Source organism: Lampetra planeri, chromosome 18, assembly GCF_965212315.1.
Source record: "Lampetra planeri chromosome 18, kcLamPlan1.2.h2, whole genome shotgun sequence".
In the NCBI taxonomy this organism is placed as follows: domain Eukaryota; kingdom Metazoa; phylum Chordata; class Hyperoartia; order Petromyzontiformes; family Petromyzontidae; genus Lampetra; species Lampetra planeri.
The window spans coordinates 12,581,147-12,599,413 of NC_136124.1; the positions used below are offsets into that span (position 1 = coordinate 12,581,147).

The 18,267-nt window shown below is 54.4% G+C and overlaps 1 protein-coding gene across 1 annotated transcript in view; it reads right to left on the reverse strand.

Annotated features, from left to right (window-relative positions):
• The window catches only part of LOC144723685 (cytoplasmic dynein 1 heavy chain 1-like), a 124,688-nt gene that overhangs the window by 88,158 nt on the left and 18,263 nt on the right, over positions 1-18,267 (reverse strand). The window contains exons 2-11 of the mRNA XM_078602605.1: positions 9,501-9,585; positions 8,835-9,008; positions 7,734-7,899; positions 6,651-6,740; positions 5,784-5,970; positions 4,802-5,073; positions 4,233-4,460; positions 3,103-3,547; positions 2,289-2,623; positions 669-998 (exon numbers count right to left, since the gene is read on the reverse strand). Of these exons, the coding sequence (XP_078458731.1) occupies positions 669-998; positions 2,289-2,623; positions 3,103-3,547; positions 4,233-4,460; positions 4,802-5,073; positions 5,784-5,970; positions 6,651-6,740; positions 7,734-7,899; positions 8,835-9,008; positions 9,501-9,585 (2,312 nt within the window). The remainder of the gene's footprint in view (positions 1-668; positions 999-2,288; positions 2,624-3,102; positions 3,548-4,232; positions 4,461-4,801; positions 5,074-5,783; positions 5,971-6,650; positions 6,741-7,733; positions 7,900-8,834; positions 9,009-9,500; positions 9,586-18,267) is intronic.

Below are 18,267 nucleotides of genomic sequence, written 5' to 3' on the forward strand. Positions count from 1 at the left end.
TGTCTATAGACCCAGTCAAAGACCGGTCTGTCAGTCCATTGTCTAAAGACCCCATCAGAGTCCAATCTGTCAGTCTATTGTCGAGAGACCCTATCAAGAGACCAGTCTGTCAGTCTATCGTCTAGAGACCACCAGTGTGGCAGCTCTTTGTGCGAGGAGCTCATTGGAGTCTAGCCTATTATCTAAGAGCTCATTACACATACAACACACAGACAGCACCTTCCCCAAAGGACTATACAAACAACTGGGAAATATTTCCCTTTGTGTTTGCATGTGGATGTACACGTACACAGAGAATGCTCACACACACAGAGGCAATGTTCCTCTGCTTATCCCTAGAGCGGTGGCTCTAAACTTGGGGTGCACACACCCCCAGGGGGTGCGAGATGCCCTTTCTGGGGGTAGCGAGACATGGGCAGATTTTTTTAGAAAGTAAATCATCGAAGCGCAGTGTGCTAACCACTGCCTCACTGCTCCCCAATACATATATACACGCACAGATAAATAAATACACACACGCACAATCCACACGGATTCACAGCGCGGGGTCCCTAACCACTGCGCCCCCACTCCCCCCCTACCCCGCACGAGCAGAGATCACAGCGCGGCCCGCCCATCCACCCGCCCGTCCCGCCCATCCACCCGCCCGCCCGCCCGTCCGCCCGAACCTTCTCCTGGAAGTTGAGGATGGTCTCGGCGAGGCGCTGCACGTAGGGGTCCAGCTTGTAGGACTCCCACACGAGGCCGATGCCCTCGGCCACGAGCGCCTGCACCTCGCGCTTGAGGCCCGCCACGAGCATCGCGATGCTCTGGCGCTCCTCGACGCGCTCGCACGTGCGCTCGTAGGTGCGCACGCTGTCGATGAGCGAGATGGCGAAGGGGTACAGCTGGTTGGCCTGGTGCGCCTTGTTCACGATGCCGAGCGGCACGCGGAAGCCCAGCCACTTGAGGTTGCGCACCTCCTTGGACAGCGTGATGATCTCGGGCAGGAAGTTCACCTGCGACCGGGACATCCGCGCGAGATCAAGCCGTTAGGTACGGCGGGGGGCAATCGATCGCGGGTGGGGGAGCGCCTGCGGGTGGCGGTAGGGCAAGCGGGATGCTGACATCGTGCGAGTGTGGCCGGCACACCCGCAGCAGGCAGTCAGTTCAGGCTCAGGTGACCCGAGGCACGGGACCGGTTGCGATGTTCGTGGCTGATGTCGGCCATGAGCGCAGCACGCTAAACGCTGCGCTACTACCTCCCAATACACTACCACATACAGACACACACACACACATAGTCCTTCACACGTACGCTCACACGCACAAACGTATGCACATAAACACACACAATGTATGTATGCAGAACTTCTTTCACACCGTATGTAGCAAACCGTGCACACACGCACACACATGCACACTCACGTACACACGCAACATGCACACTCACGTACACACAAAGACAAAGATCCCCCGTATAGCCTGAACAGACCATCGGGGCAAGTGCTGTTAGTGAGCACCTCTTAAGGCTGGCACGGCACACGAGGGGGTGGGTGGCCAACACCACGCCCGGCCGCCTTTGTCTCCCAAGTGGCGATGTTTACACACCGCACAAGGTACTCATTTGAAACTGAGTCGATCTAGCAGAGGCTCAGGATAATCGTCACTGATGTTGGTGACTGTGAGCGGGAATCGAAATTGGCTCGCTTGGTTCGTAGCCGCTACACTACACACACACAAGCAGACCCCACAACGACAGCAACCATCACAAGACCGGTTCAGATAATCGTCACCGGTGTTGGCCGTGAGTGTGAATCGAACTCGGGTCATTAGGTTCGTAGTGCAGCGTAGCGCTAACCGCTACAGCACCGCTCCACACGGACACACGTACACACGTACACACATACACACGTACACAGTATACACACATACACACGTACACACAAACGCACATACACACGTACACACGTACACAATATACACACGTACACACATACACAATATACACACATACACACGCACACACGTACACACGTACACACGTACACAATATACACACGTACACACATATACAATATACACACATACACACGCACACACGTACACACGTACACACGTACACACGTACACAATATACACACGTACACACGTACACAATATACACACATACACATGCACACACGTACACACGTACACACGTACACAATATACACACGTACACACGCACACACGTACACACATACACACATACACACGTACACACGCACACGTACGCACACACACGTTCACGTGCCCACGCGGCGCACCTTGAGGCGCAGCACGGTGCCGGCGCGCGTGCGCGAGCGCGTGCTCTCGATGGCGAAGATGCGGCCGCACACGCCCAGGTTGCGCTGCTGCGCCTTGCGCGCCCAATCCTCGAAGATGTCGGCCGTGCTCAGCTTGGCGCGGAATGAGTCGCCGTCCTGCTTCAGCTTCTGGCCCTCCACGTGGTTCTCCCAGCCCTTGCCCAGCACGTCCTCCACGCGCTTCATGTACGCCGTGAGCTGCCGGTCGATCTGCTTCGCCCAGATGATGGAGCCCGACACGGGCGGGAGGTCGCGCACGTGGCTCATGCGGCACGCCTGGCTCTGCGGGTATTGCACTGTGCCGGGAGGCGGGGGACGACAAACAATGAACGTAACGTTATAATTAAACTAAAAACTTAACGAAAAACTAAACTATTTTTATTTCACCAGGTAAGGGCCCGCTGAGCTGTACAGCTCTTTTCTCGGAAGGGACCTGGCAATCACAAATGACGAAGTGGCTCATCATCACGTGGACATTTACAGCAGACAAATTACTCAGTGCCGTGTTCACGTTATGCACGTGGGGTGCCAATTTCGGCCAATCTGAGCGCTCGTAAGTGGGGCTGAGCCACGCCCCCAGTGACGTCCGTTTGTGAGCGTTTAGACCTCGACAGCCTTGGTTAACATCACGATTTCTGTTTTGGCAGTGGAAACAGCTCTCTCGTCCAACGGATTAAAAACGTTAACCGAGGGACTGCTGTAGTTTAATTTCCATCTTTTTCGGATAAATCCGAAAACCGCGCATCGCCATCGCCGTCCCCGTGCGGCGGCTCACCCTTGAACTTGTCGTGCAGGGCCTCGATGTCGTCCTTGACGCGCTGGATGAGCTGCGTCTGGTACTCGCGGATGGCCCCGCGGATGTGCGGGCGCACGAAGAGCGCGTTGAAGCGCGAGAAGATGCGGAACATCTCGTTGGCGTTCTTGGCCGTGCCCAGCTGGTCGCGCAGACGCGCCGTGATGCGCGTCTCCACGCGGTCGATGCGCTCCTCGTAGCGCTTGATGGCCGCCTCCCACGCCTCCGAGCCCTCCTTGGACACGTCCAGCCCGTCCACCTCCTTCACGTTCTCGTAGGCCAGGTTCACCTCCTCGATGGCGCTCGTGTCGGCCGCGTCGAACAGCGCCTCGCCCGCCTTCGGGTCCGCCGGCTCGGCCGCCTCGGGGCCGGGCGGCTGCTGCTGCTGCTGCGACGGTGGCGGCGGCTGAGACATGGTGGGCGCCATCTGGCAGAGAGCACGGAGGGGTTGGGTGGCGTCGTCGTCAACATCACCATCATTGACACCATGATCACCATCATTGACACCACCACCACCACCATAAATGAATTCATGACCATGATCGTCATGATCATCATCATCACCACCACCATTCCCCACTAAGTGGTGGTGACGTCACCAAGGCGCTTGTATCAGGCTATGTGCACACTGAGGCCATCACCACCACCACCATCATTGACATCAAGACCACCATTGTCTATTTTAAGGTATGTGTATGTGTACAGTACAGTACTGTACACTAGAATATTTTTGTTAATTCCATACATTTGACACTATAGACAAAATGAATCTTATTTAACGTGATAAATATATCCTGCTTGATGTGTTGGGTCGATGTAGGGTAACATAAAATAACAGCAGAGGGTGGGTGTCGTCTTGCGGACCGTGAACCAAACCGCGAGTTTTCCCACTGATGGCTTTAGAGTTGGCGGATCGTGGATTTGCCCACTGCGACTATTTTCAAGAACCTAACCCCCTGCGATGGGCAAGGTTTTTTGGTGGATAAGAGTCCAACGAATTTGGCCCAAAAATAAAAGTTAACGAATAAATCGAGACCTAAATCCGTGTATCTGTGAGTCCACCTTCTGCCCGCCTGCGCTTCTGCGTCTGTGTCTGTGCGTCCGCGCGTCACCTGGGGGCGCAGCACGCGGACGATGACGGCGCGCAGCTGCTCGTGGTGGCGACGGAACTTGCGCATCTGCTCGAGGCGCGCCTGCAGCTTCTTGTGCGCGGGGCCGATGCGCCACACCATCTTGAGGTTCTCCTCGCGCTTGCGCTTGACGAGGTCGCGCAGCAGCACCTGCAGCTTCTCGTACTCGTCGTCCCACGCCTGGAACACCTCGAAGCACGCCACCATCACCTGCGCCACGACACGGAGCGCCACCGTCACCGTCGCTCGCGCCACGACACAGAACGGCATGCCACCGTCACCGTCGCCACCGTCACCATTCGCTCCTCCCTCGGCTTCTGTTTCGGCTCGCGAGTAGTGATCCAGTGGCGTGGTAGAACTATGCTCCGATTAGTTGGGGTGGGGAAGGTTGTGGGTGTTAGCTGGGCTCTGATCGGTTTGTTCCTATCCCTCTCTACCCACCAGCGCAACGTACGGCCTCTTTGGTGCCAGACCGGCGATTCTCTCCCCCCGAACCGCTGGCGACCGCGACACCACCCCCCCCCCCCCCCGCCGATCGATGGGGCACTCACCTTCTCGAACTCCTCGTAGGAGATGTGCATGAGCTTGCGCGTGCCCAGCACCTTGAGCAGCTGCGCGCTGAGGTCGCGCGAGATGGCCTCGACCAGCCGCAGGGCGCGCTGGATCGGGTACTTGGTGTTGCGGATCTTGCGCAGGTGGGTGAAGATGGCGAGCAGCGCCACGCGGATGCGGTCGAGCTCCGTGGCCGACAGGAGGTCGTTGAGCGGGAAGTCCTTCATGAGCGGGTTGTAATCGTTCACCGTCTCCAGGGCCTGCTTCAGGCCTGGCGGGCGGTGGGGGGGGGGGGTCGTGGGTCGCGGTGGAGTGGGGGTAGGGGGGGTGGGGATGGTGGGGGGGTGGGGGTAGTGAAGGCGGTGGGGGGTGGTGGGAGCGGGTAGGGACGGAGAGACAGGAACGAGACGGATGGCAGAGCACAGAGCAAGAGTGACGGGACAAGCTCCACGTGAACGGCAAGGTTTCAAACCGCAGTCCCCGTCGTGACCACCCCGACGGCGGGGGACACGGACCGTAACTGGTCCGTTTCTCGAGGCTGGTAGAGCTCAGCGGAAACCAGGCCGATTTGAGTAAAGCAGGGAGAGAGCAATTGAGCGGGCGAGCTAGCGAGCGAATGCATCGTCGAGCGGGCGTGAAAGCGAGCGAGCAGGCGAGGGAATGAGAGAATCGGTGAGTTAGTGCATGAGCGAGCGTGTGGGTGACTCGAGTGAGTGTGAGTGAGCAAGTGAGTAATTTGCGTGTGAGATGCGCAGTAAACATTCAACGTTGGCCCAACGTTGCCACGTGATTGTAACCGTTGAACTACTTTTGGCCCAGGAAGGGAGCGAGTGAATGACGGGAGGGAGGGAGCGAGTGAGGGGGCGAGTGAGGAAGCGATGGAGGGAGGGAGCGAGTGAGGGAGCGAGTGAGGGAACGAGTGAGGGAGGGATGGAGGGAGCGAGTGAATGACCGAGGGGGCGAGAGAGGGAGAGAGCGTACCGGTGTCGGTGTCGAAGCTGACGGTGGCGTGGAAGCGCTTGCCGTGCTTGAGGATGTCGAGTGTGAGCAGCACCTCGGGGCTCTCACGCTTCTCCTGGATGCGGTAGAGCGCCCGCTCCAGGTTCAGCCAGAAGCTGATCTCCTGCAGCGCCGTGCCCGACGCCGGGTCGCGGTCCAGCTTTGTCACCTGCGGTGGCGGCGATCAAAGTCAATTCTCCGCGGTTGATTTCTGTGTAAACCGGCTGAGAGAGAACTCCGGAAGGCTGCGATTGAAAGAGTAGCTCGGGTTTTTGAAAACGACAACGGCAGTAAAATGAAAACTGAGAATGAACAGCGAAGCAAAGAGACAAGCGAATAGAAATCGGGGACTAAGCAAACTGCAAATTTGTATCAATTGTGCTACGTGAGGAAAACCGTTTTCTGGCTGGATGACCTGGGTGGATTCCTGTCTGGCTGGGTGACGTGTGTTGGGGATGTCACCCGATTGCCACAGCGTTGAGCCCGGTTTGTGCGTCGTGCTGACGTCGCTGTGACATCACGATAACTTCACCCCTCCCTCACGCTGTCATATCATCATCCTCTCATCCTCCTTACTAACTTAGAACAGAGGAGGGAGGTGATGACGTCATCTCGCGAGGTTACTCGGCGGCGCCATTCGTCGTCAGCGATGGCTGAACGCCGAAGGAGGTGGGATTGTCGCGACGCTGGCGAGACTCCACGCATTGTACGTGAGAGTCCGTGGCCCGGGAGCGCTCGCTCAGCCCGTCGCCAATCCCCCCACCCACCCGCCGGGCGCACGCCGTGGGTTTCGCCACTCGGCACCTTAGCGGCCGGCAAAGCCTCCAATGGGACCACGTCGATCCTCACCTTCTGGATCTCGCGGATCCAGCGGTTGACGCCGGACTGCAGCTGGTTGAGGTACGTGGCGTCCTCCACTCGCTCCCCAAAGTCCGACACCTGGCGGGAGCGAGACAGTTCGAGGAGGCGTTCAGGTCGACCGCGTTGTTTTTATTTGTTATCATTATTTCCGAAGGCTTACGTTGGCGACGCGGGGTGACCACGGGGAAGAAGGGGGGGGGGGCGGTGGCGGCGGCGTGGCCGCAAGGGTTACTGTCGTCACCGCGCAGCAACGCGGGCCTACGTTCCAACCCCGACACGGCTTTGAATGTGCTCGGGGTCACCAATCGCTGCGGCAGCACTCAACTCGCGCCGCGTTCGAGCTCCGAGAGCGAAATGACGCTCGGCTCCAACTTACCCTGCCGCGAAACATTCCCGTGGGGCAGAGCGCTCTGGGGAACTCGCCCCCCCCCCACCCCTTTCAAGAACACGGTCTGCCCTCTCCGGCAATAAAACACAGGCGGCGTTAAGATGTTCACACACCAAATAATAGATCTCAGTTTTTTTTCAGAGACGAGGCATATATCGTTGTCAGGGCATGCTTGTTTGCATGTTTTACCACAAGTACGTGTAGTTAATGCAGAAATAGGTCAAGGGTAAAGCCTATTCTTGTATTTTTCATCATATTTGGATACTGACGAAAAGGGTCCCATAGGTGGCCCCCCTGAGTGTGTGGATGAAGGGTCGCGCTTGCACGAGGACCTCAAAAGCAGCTCTGCGATATCTGCTCCCGTGGGCCGTGCTTCAATACACAGTGAGTGAGAGGCGGGGGGGGGGGGAGCGACGACGATGACGACGATGATGATGATGCGACACTCGTCGAGAACTCCGTACGAACTATCCCGTCACGTGGCAAGTCGCCCGTATATACACTCAACAAAACAAATCAGCCCCTCCTATAACCGTGGACTCCTCCGGCAGCCCCGCCGAGCGGCACTGGCGCCAACGGTGCCCGACCTTGGCACCTGCCCTGACCCCTGGGCCAGCGCCGCGGCTTCCGAACTTTGACCCCCCCCCCCTTAGCAGCAACCCCCCCCGCCCCCCCATCTTCACCTTGGCGCGGTCGCCGCGCTCGGCACTGTGGCGCAGCACGGCGCTCACGGTGGGGTGGATGGGCAGGCTGATCTCGGGGATGTCGATGTTCTGCTGCAGGTGCAGCAGGCCCATCTCCAGCTCGGCGATCTTCTTCTCCACCGACGGCGCCATCTTGTCCCCGTCCCTGAAGGGATGAGCGCTCAAGTCGGAGCAGGTCCCGTTGTATGTAAAGTCATGAACTAAACTATTTTTATATTTTACCGGTTAAGGCCCCATTGCGGCTATGATAGCTCCACGAAATGGCTTATCATCACGTGGACGTCTACAGCAGCCAAATACTCTCAGCGCATGATGTTGAATATAAATGTGGAGGGGAAACAACTGGAGAACCCGGAGAAAAATCCACGCGACCATGGGGAGAAAGACACCGCAAACTGCAAATATATAGCAGGCGTCAGGGTTGGGAATGAACGCACGACCTCCTGTATACCAAGCGAGGTAGTTAACATTTCGCCACCATACGTAGCCAACCGTGCTAATTATAGGTGCGGGGGAAGGACAACAAACTAAACACAAAAAGCACCATCGACACACCGTTGATGGTGTGGCAGTGACGATGGCGGTGGTGGTCGTAGTATTCATGGTGGTGGCGGTGGTGAGGATGGTAATAAAGGTGGCAGTAGTCGTGGGTGACGCCGCTGGTGGTAAGAGTGATGTGGGTGGTGGTGATTTTGGTGGTAGTGGATGGTGGAGGTGATGATGGTGGGTGGTAGTGGTAGGTAGTGAACGTGCTGGAGGTAGTGATGGTGATGATGGTGGTAAGATTGACGACGGTGGTAGTGGTGGTAATATTAAAGGTAGTGAAGGAGGTAGAGTTGGTGATGGTGGTAAGATTGACAGCGGTGGTGTTAAGATATATGATTGCGGTGGTGGTGATGGTGGTAAGGTTGTGGCGATGGCAGGGGTAGTAAGGTTCATAATCAGAATATTTATACTGGAGGAATCCGATGAGCTGTAAAGCTCTTTTGAAGGCTGCGGTGACGGCACGGACTCGGCCGGCTCACAAACTCGGCCGGCTGCCGCGCATCGCATGGCCGCGGGCCGGAGTGCGACGCGCACCTCTCGGCCTTGCCGGACTCCTTGATGTAGGACTTAAAGAAGGGCGACACGGCGGAGCTGACGAAGGCGTGCAGCGTCTCGTAGGGCGAGTCCTCGCTGAACGTCATCACGCGCAGCTGCGACGCCATCGGCTTGTCGGCATCCAGCACGCCGCCGCGCTTGATGAGCGCCAGGCTGCACGGGCGCGGGGGCACAAACCGTCAGCGCGAGCACGAGGTCGAACACGAGGCCAGACACGAGGTTAAACACGAGGTCAAACACGAGGACGATCACGAGGCCAGACACAAGGTCAAACACGAGGTCAAACACGAGGTCAACCACGGGGCCAGATACGAGGTCAAACACGAGCACGGACACAAAAGTCGAGAAACCCTAACCCTGACCGTGATCGAGATGATGGCAGAGACGTTGATGTGTAATACGATCTGAGCCCAAGACCACGGGCAGGGCTACGAGCAAGCAAAACGTGACCCGGGCGACGGTACGTGGCCCAGACCGCGGGCACGGCCACGCGTTCGGCCGCGCGTTCCCGTCGCGATCTTCGTGGGGGAACAGGCGGGGGGGAGTGGTGACCCCGGTAGAAGTCACAGGGAGTGAGGGAAGGAGGGGAGGGAGGGATGTGGGCGATGGGACCGGAGGTCATCCCACGTGGGCCTGGTCCACCACCTGCTCGACTTGATTCCGTAGTGGATGTCGATGGTGATGTTGTAGGTGACAGCGTCTTTGTCCTCTCCCTCGTCAGAAACATCCTCTGCAGAACACAGACAAAGCATCCACCGTTCAGCCTTGCCGGGACCGTGGGAGCATTGCGCTGTTGGCGAGCGCCTATTGAGGCCGGCATGCCGCGTGTGGTCTGTACCGCGCTCACCGCCCGTTGCCTCGCGAGTGCTGACGGCTTCACGCCTCGCACCAAGAAGTACAACTCAGGGCAGATTGCGCCGAGGACTAGGGAATTAAATGACGGTCCCTTGACTCTCAACACAACACCACTCCCACACTTGGCACTCATTTAAAGCCGACCTGGAGGGGAGGCACTTAGGGGCCGTCCATAAGTGACGTCACGCGATTTTGGACGATTTTTGACCCCCCCCCCCCCTAGTCACACGGCGTCAAAAAAAGTCAGACCCCCCCCCCTCTGCCCCCCCCTCAAAATAAAACATGCTTCAAATCGCTTTAAACTATTGTCAATGTAGTGCGCAATCAATGTGGCGCTGCACTCTGATGTTGTAGGAGAAAACATTTATCAAAAAGTCTATTTAATAAAGTAGAATGTGTTGTCTATATTTATTTAAAGTTGCGCATTTTGATGTGACATCACATTTCTCAAACCCCCCCCCCTCGTCACACATCGTCAACCACTCGCACACAAAGATCCGTCGCGCTGTCTAGTCAGACTGTAGAGGCAGGTGCTGTCTAGACAGACTGTAGACACAGGCGCTGTCTAGACAGAATGTAGAGACAGGCACTGTCTAGACAGACTGTAGAGATAGGCGCTGTCTAGACAGACTGTAGAGACAGGCACTGTCTAGACAGACTGTAGACACAGGCACTGTCTAGACAGACTGTAGACACAGGCGCTGTCTAGACAGACTGTAGAGACAGGCGGTGACTAGACAGACTGTAGACATAGGCACTGTCTATACAGGCTGTAGAGACAGGCACTGTCTAGACAGACTGTAGAGACAGACGCTGTCTAGACAGACTGTAGACACAGGCACTGTCTAGACTGTAGAGACAGGCACTGTCTAGATAGACTGTAGACACAGGCACTGTCTAGACAGACTGTAGACACAGGCGCTGTCTAGACAGACTGTAGAGACAGGCGGTGTCTAGACAGACTGTAGACACAGGCACTGTCTAGACAGACTGTAGAGACAGGCACTGTCTAGACAGACTGTCTAGACAGACGCTGTCTAGACAGACTGTAGAGACAGACGCTGTCTAGACAGACTGTAGACACAGGCACTGTCTAGACAGACTGTAGAGACAGGCGCTGTCTAGACAGACTGTAGAGACAGGGGCTGTCTAGACAGACTGTAGACACAGGCGCTGTCTACACAGACTGTAGAGACAGGCACTGTCTAGACAGACTGTAGACACAGGCGCTGTCTAGACAGACTGTAGAGACAGGCGCTGTCTAGACAGACTGTAGACACAGGCGCTGTCTAGACAGACTGTAAAGACAGGCGCTGTCTAGACAGACTGTAGACATAGGCACTGTCTATACAGACTGTAGACACAAGTACTGTCTAGACAGACTGTAGACAAAGGCACTGTCTAGACAGACTGTAGAGACAGGCACTGTCTAGAAAGACTGTAGAGACAGGCACTGTCTAGACGGACTGTAGAGACAGGCACTGTCTAGACAGACTGTATACACAGGCACTGTCTAGACAGACTGTAGAGACAGGCGCTGTCTAGACAGACTGTAGACACAGGAACTGTCTAGACAGACTGTAGACACATGCACTGTCTAGACAGACTGTAGACACAGGTGCTGTCTAGACAGACTGTAGAGACAGGCGCTGTCTAGACAGACTGTAGAGACAGGCGCTGTCTAGACAGACTGTAGAGACAGGCGCTGTCTAGACAGACTGTAGAGACAGGCGCTGTCTAGACAGACTATAGAGACAGGCGCTGTCTAGACAGACTGTAGACACAGGCGCTGTCTAGACAGACTGTAGAGACAGGCGCTGTCTAGACAGACTATAGAGACAGGCACTGTCTAGACAGACTGTAAACACAGGCACTGTCTAGACAGACTGTAGAGACAGGCGCTGTCTAGACAAACTGTAGACACAGGCGCTGTCTAAACAGACTGTAAACACAGGCACTGTCTAGACAGACTGTAGAGACAGGCACTGTCTAGACAAACTGTAGAGACAGGCGCTGTCTAGACAGACTGTAGAGACAAACACTGTCTAGACAGACTGTAGAGACAGGCGCTGTCTAGACAGACTGTAGACACAGGCGCTGTCTAGACAGACTGTAGAGACAGGCACTGTCGAGACAGACTGTAGACAAAGGCACTGTCTAGACAGACTGTAGACACAGATGCTGTCTAGACAGACTGAAGAGACAGGCGCTGTCTAGACAAACTGTAGAGACAGGCGCTGTCTAGACAGACTGTAGAGACAGGCACTGTATAGACAGACTGTAGAGACAGGCACTGTCTAGACAGACTGTAGACACAGGCGCTGTCTAGACAGACTGTAGAGACAGACGCTGTCTAGACAGACTGTAGACACAGGCACTGTCTAGACTGTAGACACAGGCACTGTCTAGACAGACTGTAGACACAGGCAGTGTCTAGACAGACTGTAGAGACAGGCGCTGTCTATACAAACTGTAGAGACAGGCGCTGTCTAGACAGAATGTAGAGACAGGCACTGTATAGACAGACTGTAGAGATAGGCGCTGTCTAGACAGACTGTAGAGACAGGCACTGTCTAGACAGACTGTAGACACAGGCACTGTCTAGACAGACTGTAGAGATAGGCGCTGTCTAGACAGACTGTAGAGACAGGCACTGTCTAGACAGACTGTAGACACAGGCACTGTCTAGACAGACTGTAGACACAGGCGCTGTCTAGACAGACTGTAGAGACAGGCGGTGACTAGACAGACTGTAGACATAGGCACTGTCTATACAGGCTGTAGAGACAGGCACTGTCTAGACAGACTGTAGAGACAGACGCTGTCTAGACAGACTGTAGACACAGGCACTGTCTAGACTGTAGAGACAGGCACTGTCTAGATAGACTGTAGACACAGGCACTGTCTAGACAGACTGTAAACACAGGCGCTGTCTAGACAGACTGTAGAGACAGGCGGTGTCTAGACAGACTGTAGACACAGGCACTGTCTAGACAGACTGTAGAGACAGGCACTGTCTAGACAGACTGTAGAGACAGACGCTGTCTAGACAGACTGTAGAGACAGACGCTGTCTAGACAGACTGTAGACACAGGCACTGTCTAGACAGACTGTAGAGACAGGCGCTGTCTAGACAGACTGTAGACACAGGCACTGTCTAGACAGACTGTAGAGACAGGCACTGTCTAGACAGACTGTAGAGACAGACGCTGTCTAGACAGACTGTAGAGACAGACGCTGTCTAGACAGACTGTAGACACAGGCACTGTCTAGACAGACTGTAGACACAGGCGCTGTCTACACAGACTGTAGAGACAGGCACTGTCTAGACAGACTGTAGACACAGGCGCTGTCTAGACAGACTGTAGAGACAGGCGCTGTCTAGACAGACTGTAGACACAGGCGCTGTCTAGACAGACTGTAAAGACAGGCGCTGTCTAGACAGACTGTAGACATAGGCACTGTCTATACAGACTGTAGACACAAGTACTGTCTAGACAGACTGTAGACAAAGGCACTGTCTAGACAGACTGTAGAGACAGGCACTGTCTAGAAAGACTGTAGACACAGGCACTGTCTAGACAGACTGTAGACAAAGGCACTGTCTAGACAGACTGTAGAGACAGGCACTGTCTAGACGGACTGTAGAGACAGGCACTGTCTAGACAGACTGTATACACAGGCACTGTCTAGACAGACTGTAGAGACAGGCGCTGTCTAGACAGACTGTAGACACAGGAACTGTCTAGACAGACTGTAGACACATGCACTGTCTAGACAGACTGTAGACACAGGTGCTGCCTAGACAGACTGTAGAGACAGGCGCTGTCTAGACAGACTGTAGAGACAGGCGCTGTCTAGACAGACTGTAGAGACAGGCGCTGTCTAGACAGACTGTAGAGACAGGCGCTGTCTAGACAGACTATAGAGACAGGCGCTGTCTGAACAGACTGTAGACACAGGCGCTGTCTAGACAGACTGTAGAGACAGGCGCTGTCTAGACAGACTATAGAGACAGGCGCTGTCTAGACAGACTGTAAACACAGGCACTGTCTAGACAGACTGTAGAGACAGGCGCTGTCTAGACAAACTGTAGACACAGGCGCTGTCTAAACAGACTGTAAACACAGGCACTGTCTAGACAGACTGTAGAGACAGGCACTGTCTAGACAAACTGTAGAGACAGGCGCTGTCTAGACAGACTGTAGAGACAGACACTGTCTAGACAGACTGTAGAGACAGGCGCTGTCTAGACAGACTGTAGACACAGGCGCTGTCTAGACAGACTGTAGAGACAGGCACTGTCGAGACAGACTGTAGACAAAGGCACTGTCTAGACAGACTGTAGACACAGATGCTGTCTAGACAGACTGAATAGACAGGCGCTGTCTAGACAGACTGTAGACAAAGGCACTGTCTAGACAGACTGTAGAGACAGGCGCTGTCTAGACAGACTGTAGACACAGGCGTTGTCTAGACAGACTGTAGAGACAGGCACTGTCTAGACAGACTGCAGAGACAGGCGCTGTCTAGACAGACTGTAGACACAGGCGCTGTCTAGACAGACTGTAGAGACAGGCACTGTCTAGACAGACTGTAGACACAGGCGCTGTCTAGACAGACTGTAGACAAAGGAACTGTCTAGACAGACTGTAGACACAGGCACTGTCTAGACAGACTGTAGACACAGGCGCTGTCTAGACAGACTGTAGAGACAGGCACTGTCTAGACAGACTGTAGAGACAGGCGCTGTCTAGACCGACTGTAGAGACAGGCGCTGTCTAGACAGACTGTAGAGACAGGCGATGTCTAGACAGACTGTAGAGACAGGCGCTGTCTAGACAGACTGTAGACTCAGGCACTGTCTAGACAGACTGTAGAGACAGGCACTGTCTAGACAGACTGTAGAGACAGACGCTGTCTAAACAGACTGTAGACACAGGCACTGTTTAGACAGACTGAAGACACAGGCGCTGTCTAGACAGACTGTAGAGACAGGAACTGTCTAGACAGACTGTAGAGACAGGCGCTGTCTAGACAGACTGTAGAGACAGGCGCTGTCTAGACAGACTGTAGAGACAGGCGCTGTCTAGACAGACTGTAGAGACAGGCGCTGTCTAGACAGACTATAGAGACAGGCGCTGTCTAGACAGACTGTAGACACAGGCGCTGTCTAGACAGACTGTAGAGACAGGCGCTGTCTAGACAGACTATAGAGACAGGCGCTGTCTAGACAGACTGTAAACACAGGCACTGTCTAGACAGACTGTAGAGACAGGCGCTGTCTAGACAGACTGTAAACACAGGCACTGTCTAGACAAACTGTAGAGACAGGCACTGTCTAGACAAACTGTAGAGACAGGCGCTGTCTAGACAGACTGTAGAGACAGACACTGTCTAGACAGACTGTAGAGACAGGTGCTGTCTAGACATACTGTAGACACAGGCGCTGTCTAAACAGACTGTAGAGACAGGCACTGTCGAGACAGACTGTAGACACAGGCACTGTCTAGACAGACTGTAGACACAGATGCTGTCTAGACAGACTGAAGAGACAGGCGCTGTCTAGACAGACTGTAGACAAAGGCACTGTCTAGACAGACTGTAGAGACAGGCGCTGTCTAGACAGACTGTAGACACAGGCGCTGTCTAGACAGACTGTAGAGACAGGCGCTGTCTAGACAGACTGTAGACACAGGCGCTGTCTAGACAGACTGTAGAGACAGGCGCTGTCTAGACAGACTGTAGAGACAGGCGCTGTCTAGACAGACTGTAGACGCAGGCGCTGTCTAGACAGACTGTAGACTCAGGCACTGTCTAGACAGACTGTAGAGACAGGCACTGTCTAGACAGACTGTAGAGACAGACGCTGTCTAAACAGACTGTAGACACAAGCACTGTCTAGACAGACTGTAGACACAGGAACTGTCTAGACAGACTGTAGAGACAGGCGCTGTCTAGACAGACTGTAGACACAGGCGCTGTCTAGACAGACTGAAGAGAAGGGCGCTGTCTAGACAGATTGTAGAGACAGGCGCTGTCTAGACAGACTGTAGAGACAGACACTGTCTAGACAGACTGTAGAGACAGGTGCTGTCTAGACATACTGTAGACACAGGCGCTGTCTAAACAGACTGTAGAGACAGGCACTGTCGAGACAGACTGTAGACACAGGCACTGTCTAGACAGACTGTAGACACAGATGCTGTCTAGACAGACTGAAGAGACAGGCGCTGTCTAGACAGACTGTAGACAAAGGCACTGTCTAGACAGACTGTAGAGACAGGCGCTGTCTAGACAGACTGTAGACACAGGCGCTGTCTAGACAGACTGTAGAGACAGGCGCTGTCTAGACAGACTGTAGACACAGGCGCTGTCTAGACAGACTGTAGACACAGGAACTGTCTAGACAGACTGTAGACACAGGCGCTGTCTAGACAGACTGTAGAGACAGGCACTGTCTAGACAGACTGCAGAGACAGGCGCTGTCTAGACAGACTGTAGACACAGGCGCTGTCTAGACAGACTGTAGAGACAGGCGCTGTCTAGACAGACTGTAGACAAAGGAACTGTCTAGACAGACTGTAGACACAGGCACTGTCTAGACAGACTGTAGACACAGGCGCTGTCTAGACAGACTGTAGAGGCAGGCACTGTCTAGACAGACTGTAGACAAAGGAACTGTCTAGACAGACTGTAGACACAGGCACTGTCTAGACAGACTGTAGAGACAGGCGCTGTCTAGACAGAATGTAGAGACAGGCGCTGTCTAGACAGACTGTAGAGACAGGCGCTGTCTAGACAGACTGTAGACGCAGGCGCTGTCTAGACAGACTGTAGACTCAGGCACTGTCTAGACAGACTGTAGAGACAGGCACTGTCTAGACAGACTGTAGAGACAGACGCTGTCTAAACAGACTGTAGACACAAGCACTGTCTAGACAGACTGTAGACACAGGAACTGTCTAGACAGACTGTAGAGACAGGCGCTGTCTAGACAGACTGTAGACACAGGCGCTGTCTAGACAGACTTAAGAGAAGGGCGCTGTCTAGACAGATTGTAGAGACAGGCGCTGTCTAGAAAGACTGTAGACACAGGCGCTGTCTAGACAGACTGTAGAGACAGGCGCTGTCTAGACAGACTGTAGAGACAGGCACTGTCTAGACAGACTGTGGAGACAGGAACTGTCTAGACAGACTGTAGACACAAGCACTGTCTAGACAGACTGAAGAGACAGGCACTGTCTAGACAGACTGTCGAGACAGGCGCTGTCTAGACAGACTGTAGAGACAGGCACTGTCTAGACAGACTGTAGACACAGGCGCTGTCTAGACAGGCTGTAGAAACAGGCACTGTCTAGACAGAATGTAGAAACAGGCGCTGTCTAAACAGACTGTAGACACAGGCACTGTCTAGATAGACTGTAGACACAGGCACTGTCTAGACTGTAGAGACAGGCACTGTCTAGACAGACTGTAGACACAGGCACTGTCTAGACAGACTGTAGACACAGGCGCTGTCTAGACAGACTGTAGAGACAGGCGGTGTCTAGACAGACTGTAGACACAGGCACTGTCTAGACAGACTGTAGAGACAGGCACTGTCTAGACAGACTGTAGAGACAGACGCTGTCTAGACAGACTGTAGAGACAGGCGCTGTCTAAACAGACTGTAGAGACAGGGGCTGTCTAGACAAACTGTAGACACAGGCACTGTCTAGACAGACTGTAGAGACAGGCGCTGTCTAGACAGACTGTAGAGACAGGGGCTGTCTAGACAAACTGTAGACACAGGCGCTGTCTGCACAGACTGTAGAGACAGGCACTGTCTAGACAGACTGTAGACACAGGCGCTGTCTAAACAGACTGTAGACACAGGCGCTGTCTAGACAGACTGTAGAGACAGGCACTGTCGAGACAGACTGTAGACAAAGGCACTGTCTAGACAGACTGTAGACACAGATGCTGTCTAGACAGACTGAAGAGACAGGCGCTGTCTAGACAGACTGTAGACAAAGGCACTGTCTAGACAGACTGTAGAGACAGGCGCTGTCTAGACAGACTGTAGACACAGGCGCTGTCTAGACAGACTGTAGACACAGGAACTGTCTAGACAGACTGTAGACACAGGCGCTGTCTAGACAGACTGTAGAGACAGGCACTGTCTAGACAGACTGCAGAGACAGGCGCTGTCTAGACAGACTGTAGACACAGGCGCTGTCTAGACAGACTGTAGAGACAGGCACTGTCTAGACAGACTGTAGAGACAGGCGCTGTCTAGACAGACTGTAGAGACAGGCGCTGTCTAGACAGACTGTAGAGACAGGCGCTGTCTAGACAGACTGTAGAGACAGGCGCTGTCTAGACAGACTGTAGACTCAGGCACTGTCTAGACAGACTGTAGAGACAGGCACTGTCTAGACAGACTGTAGAGACAGACGCTGTCTAAACAGACTGTAGACACAGGCACTGTTTAGACAGACTGTAGAGACAGACGCTGTCTAGACAGACTGCAGAAACAGGCACTGTCTAGACTGTAGAGACAGGCACTGTCTAG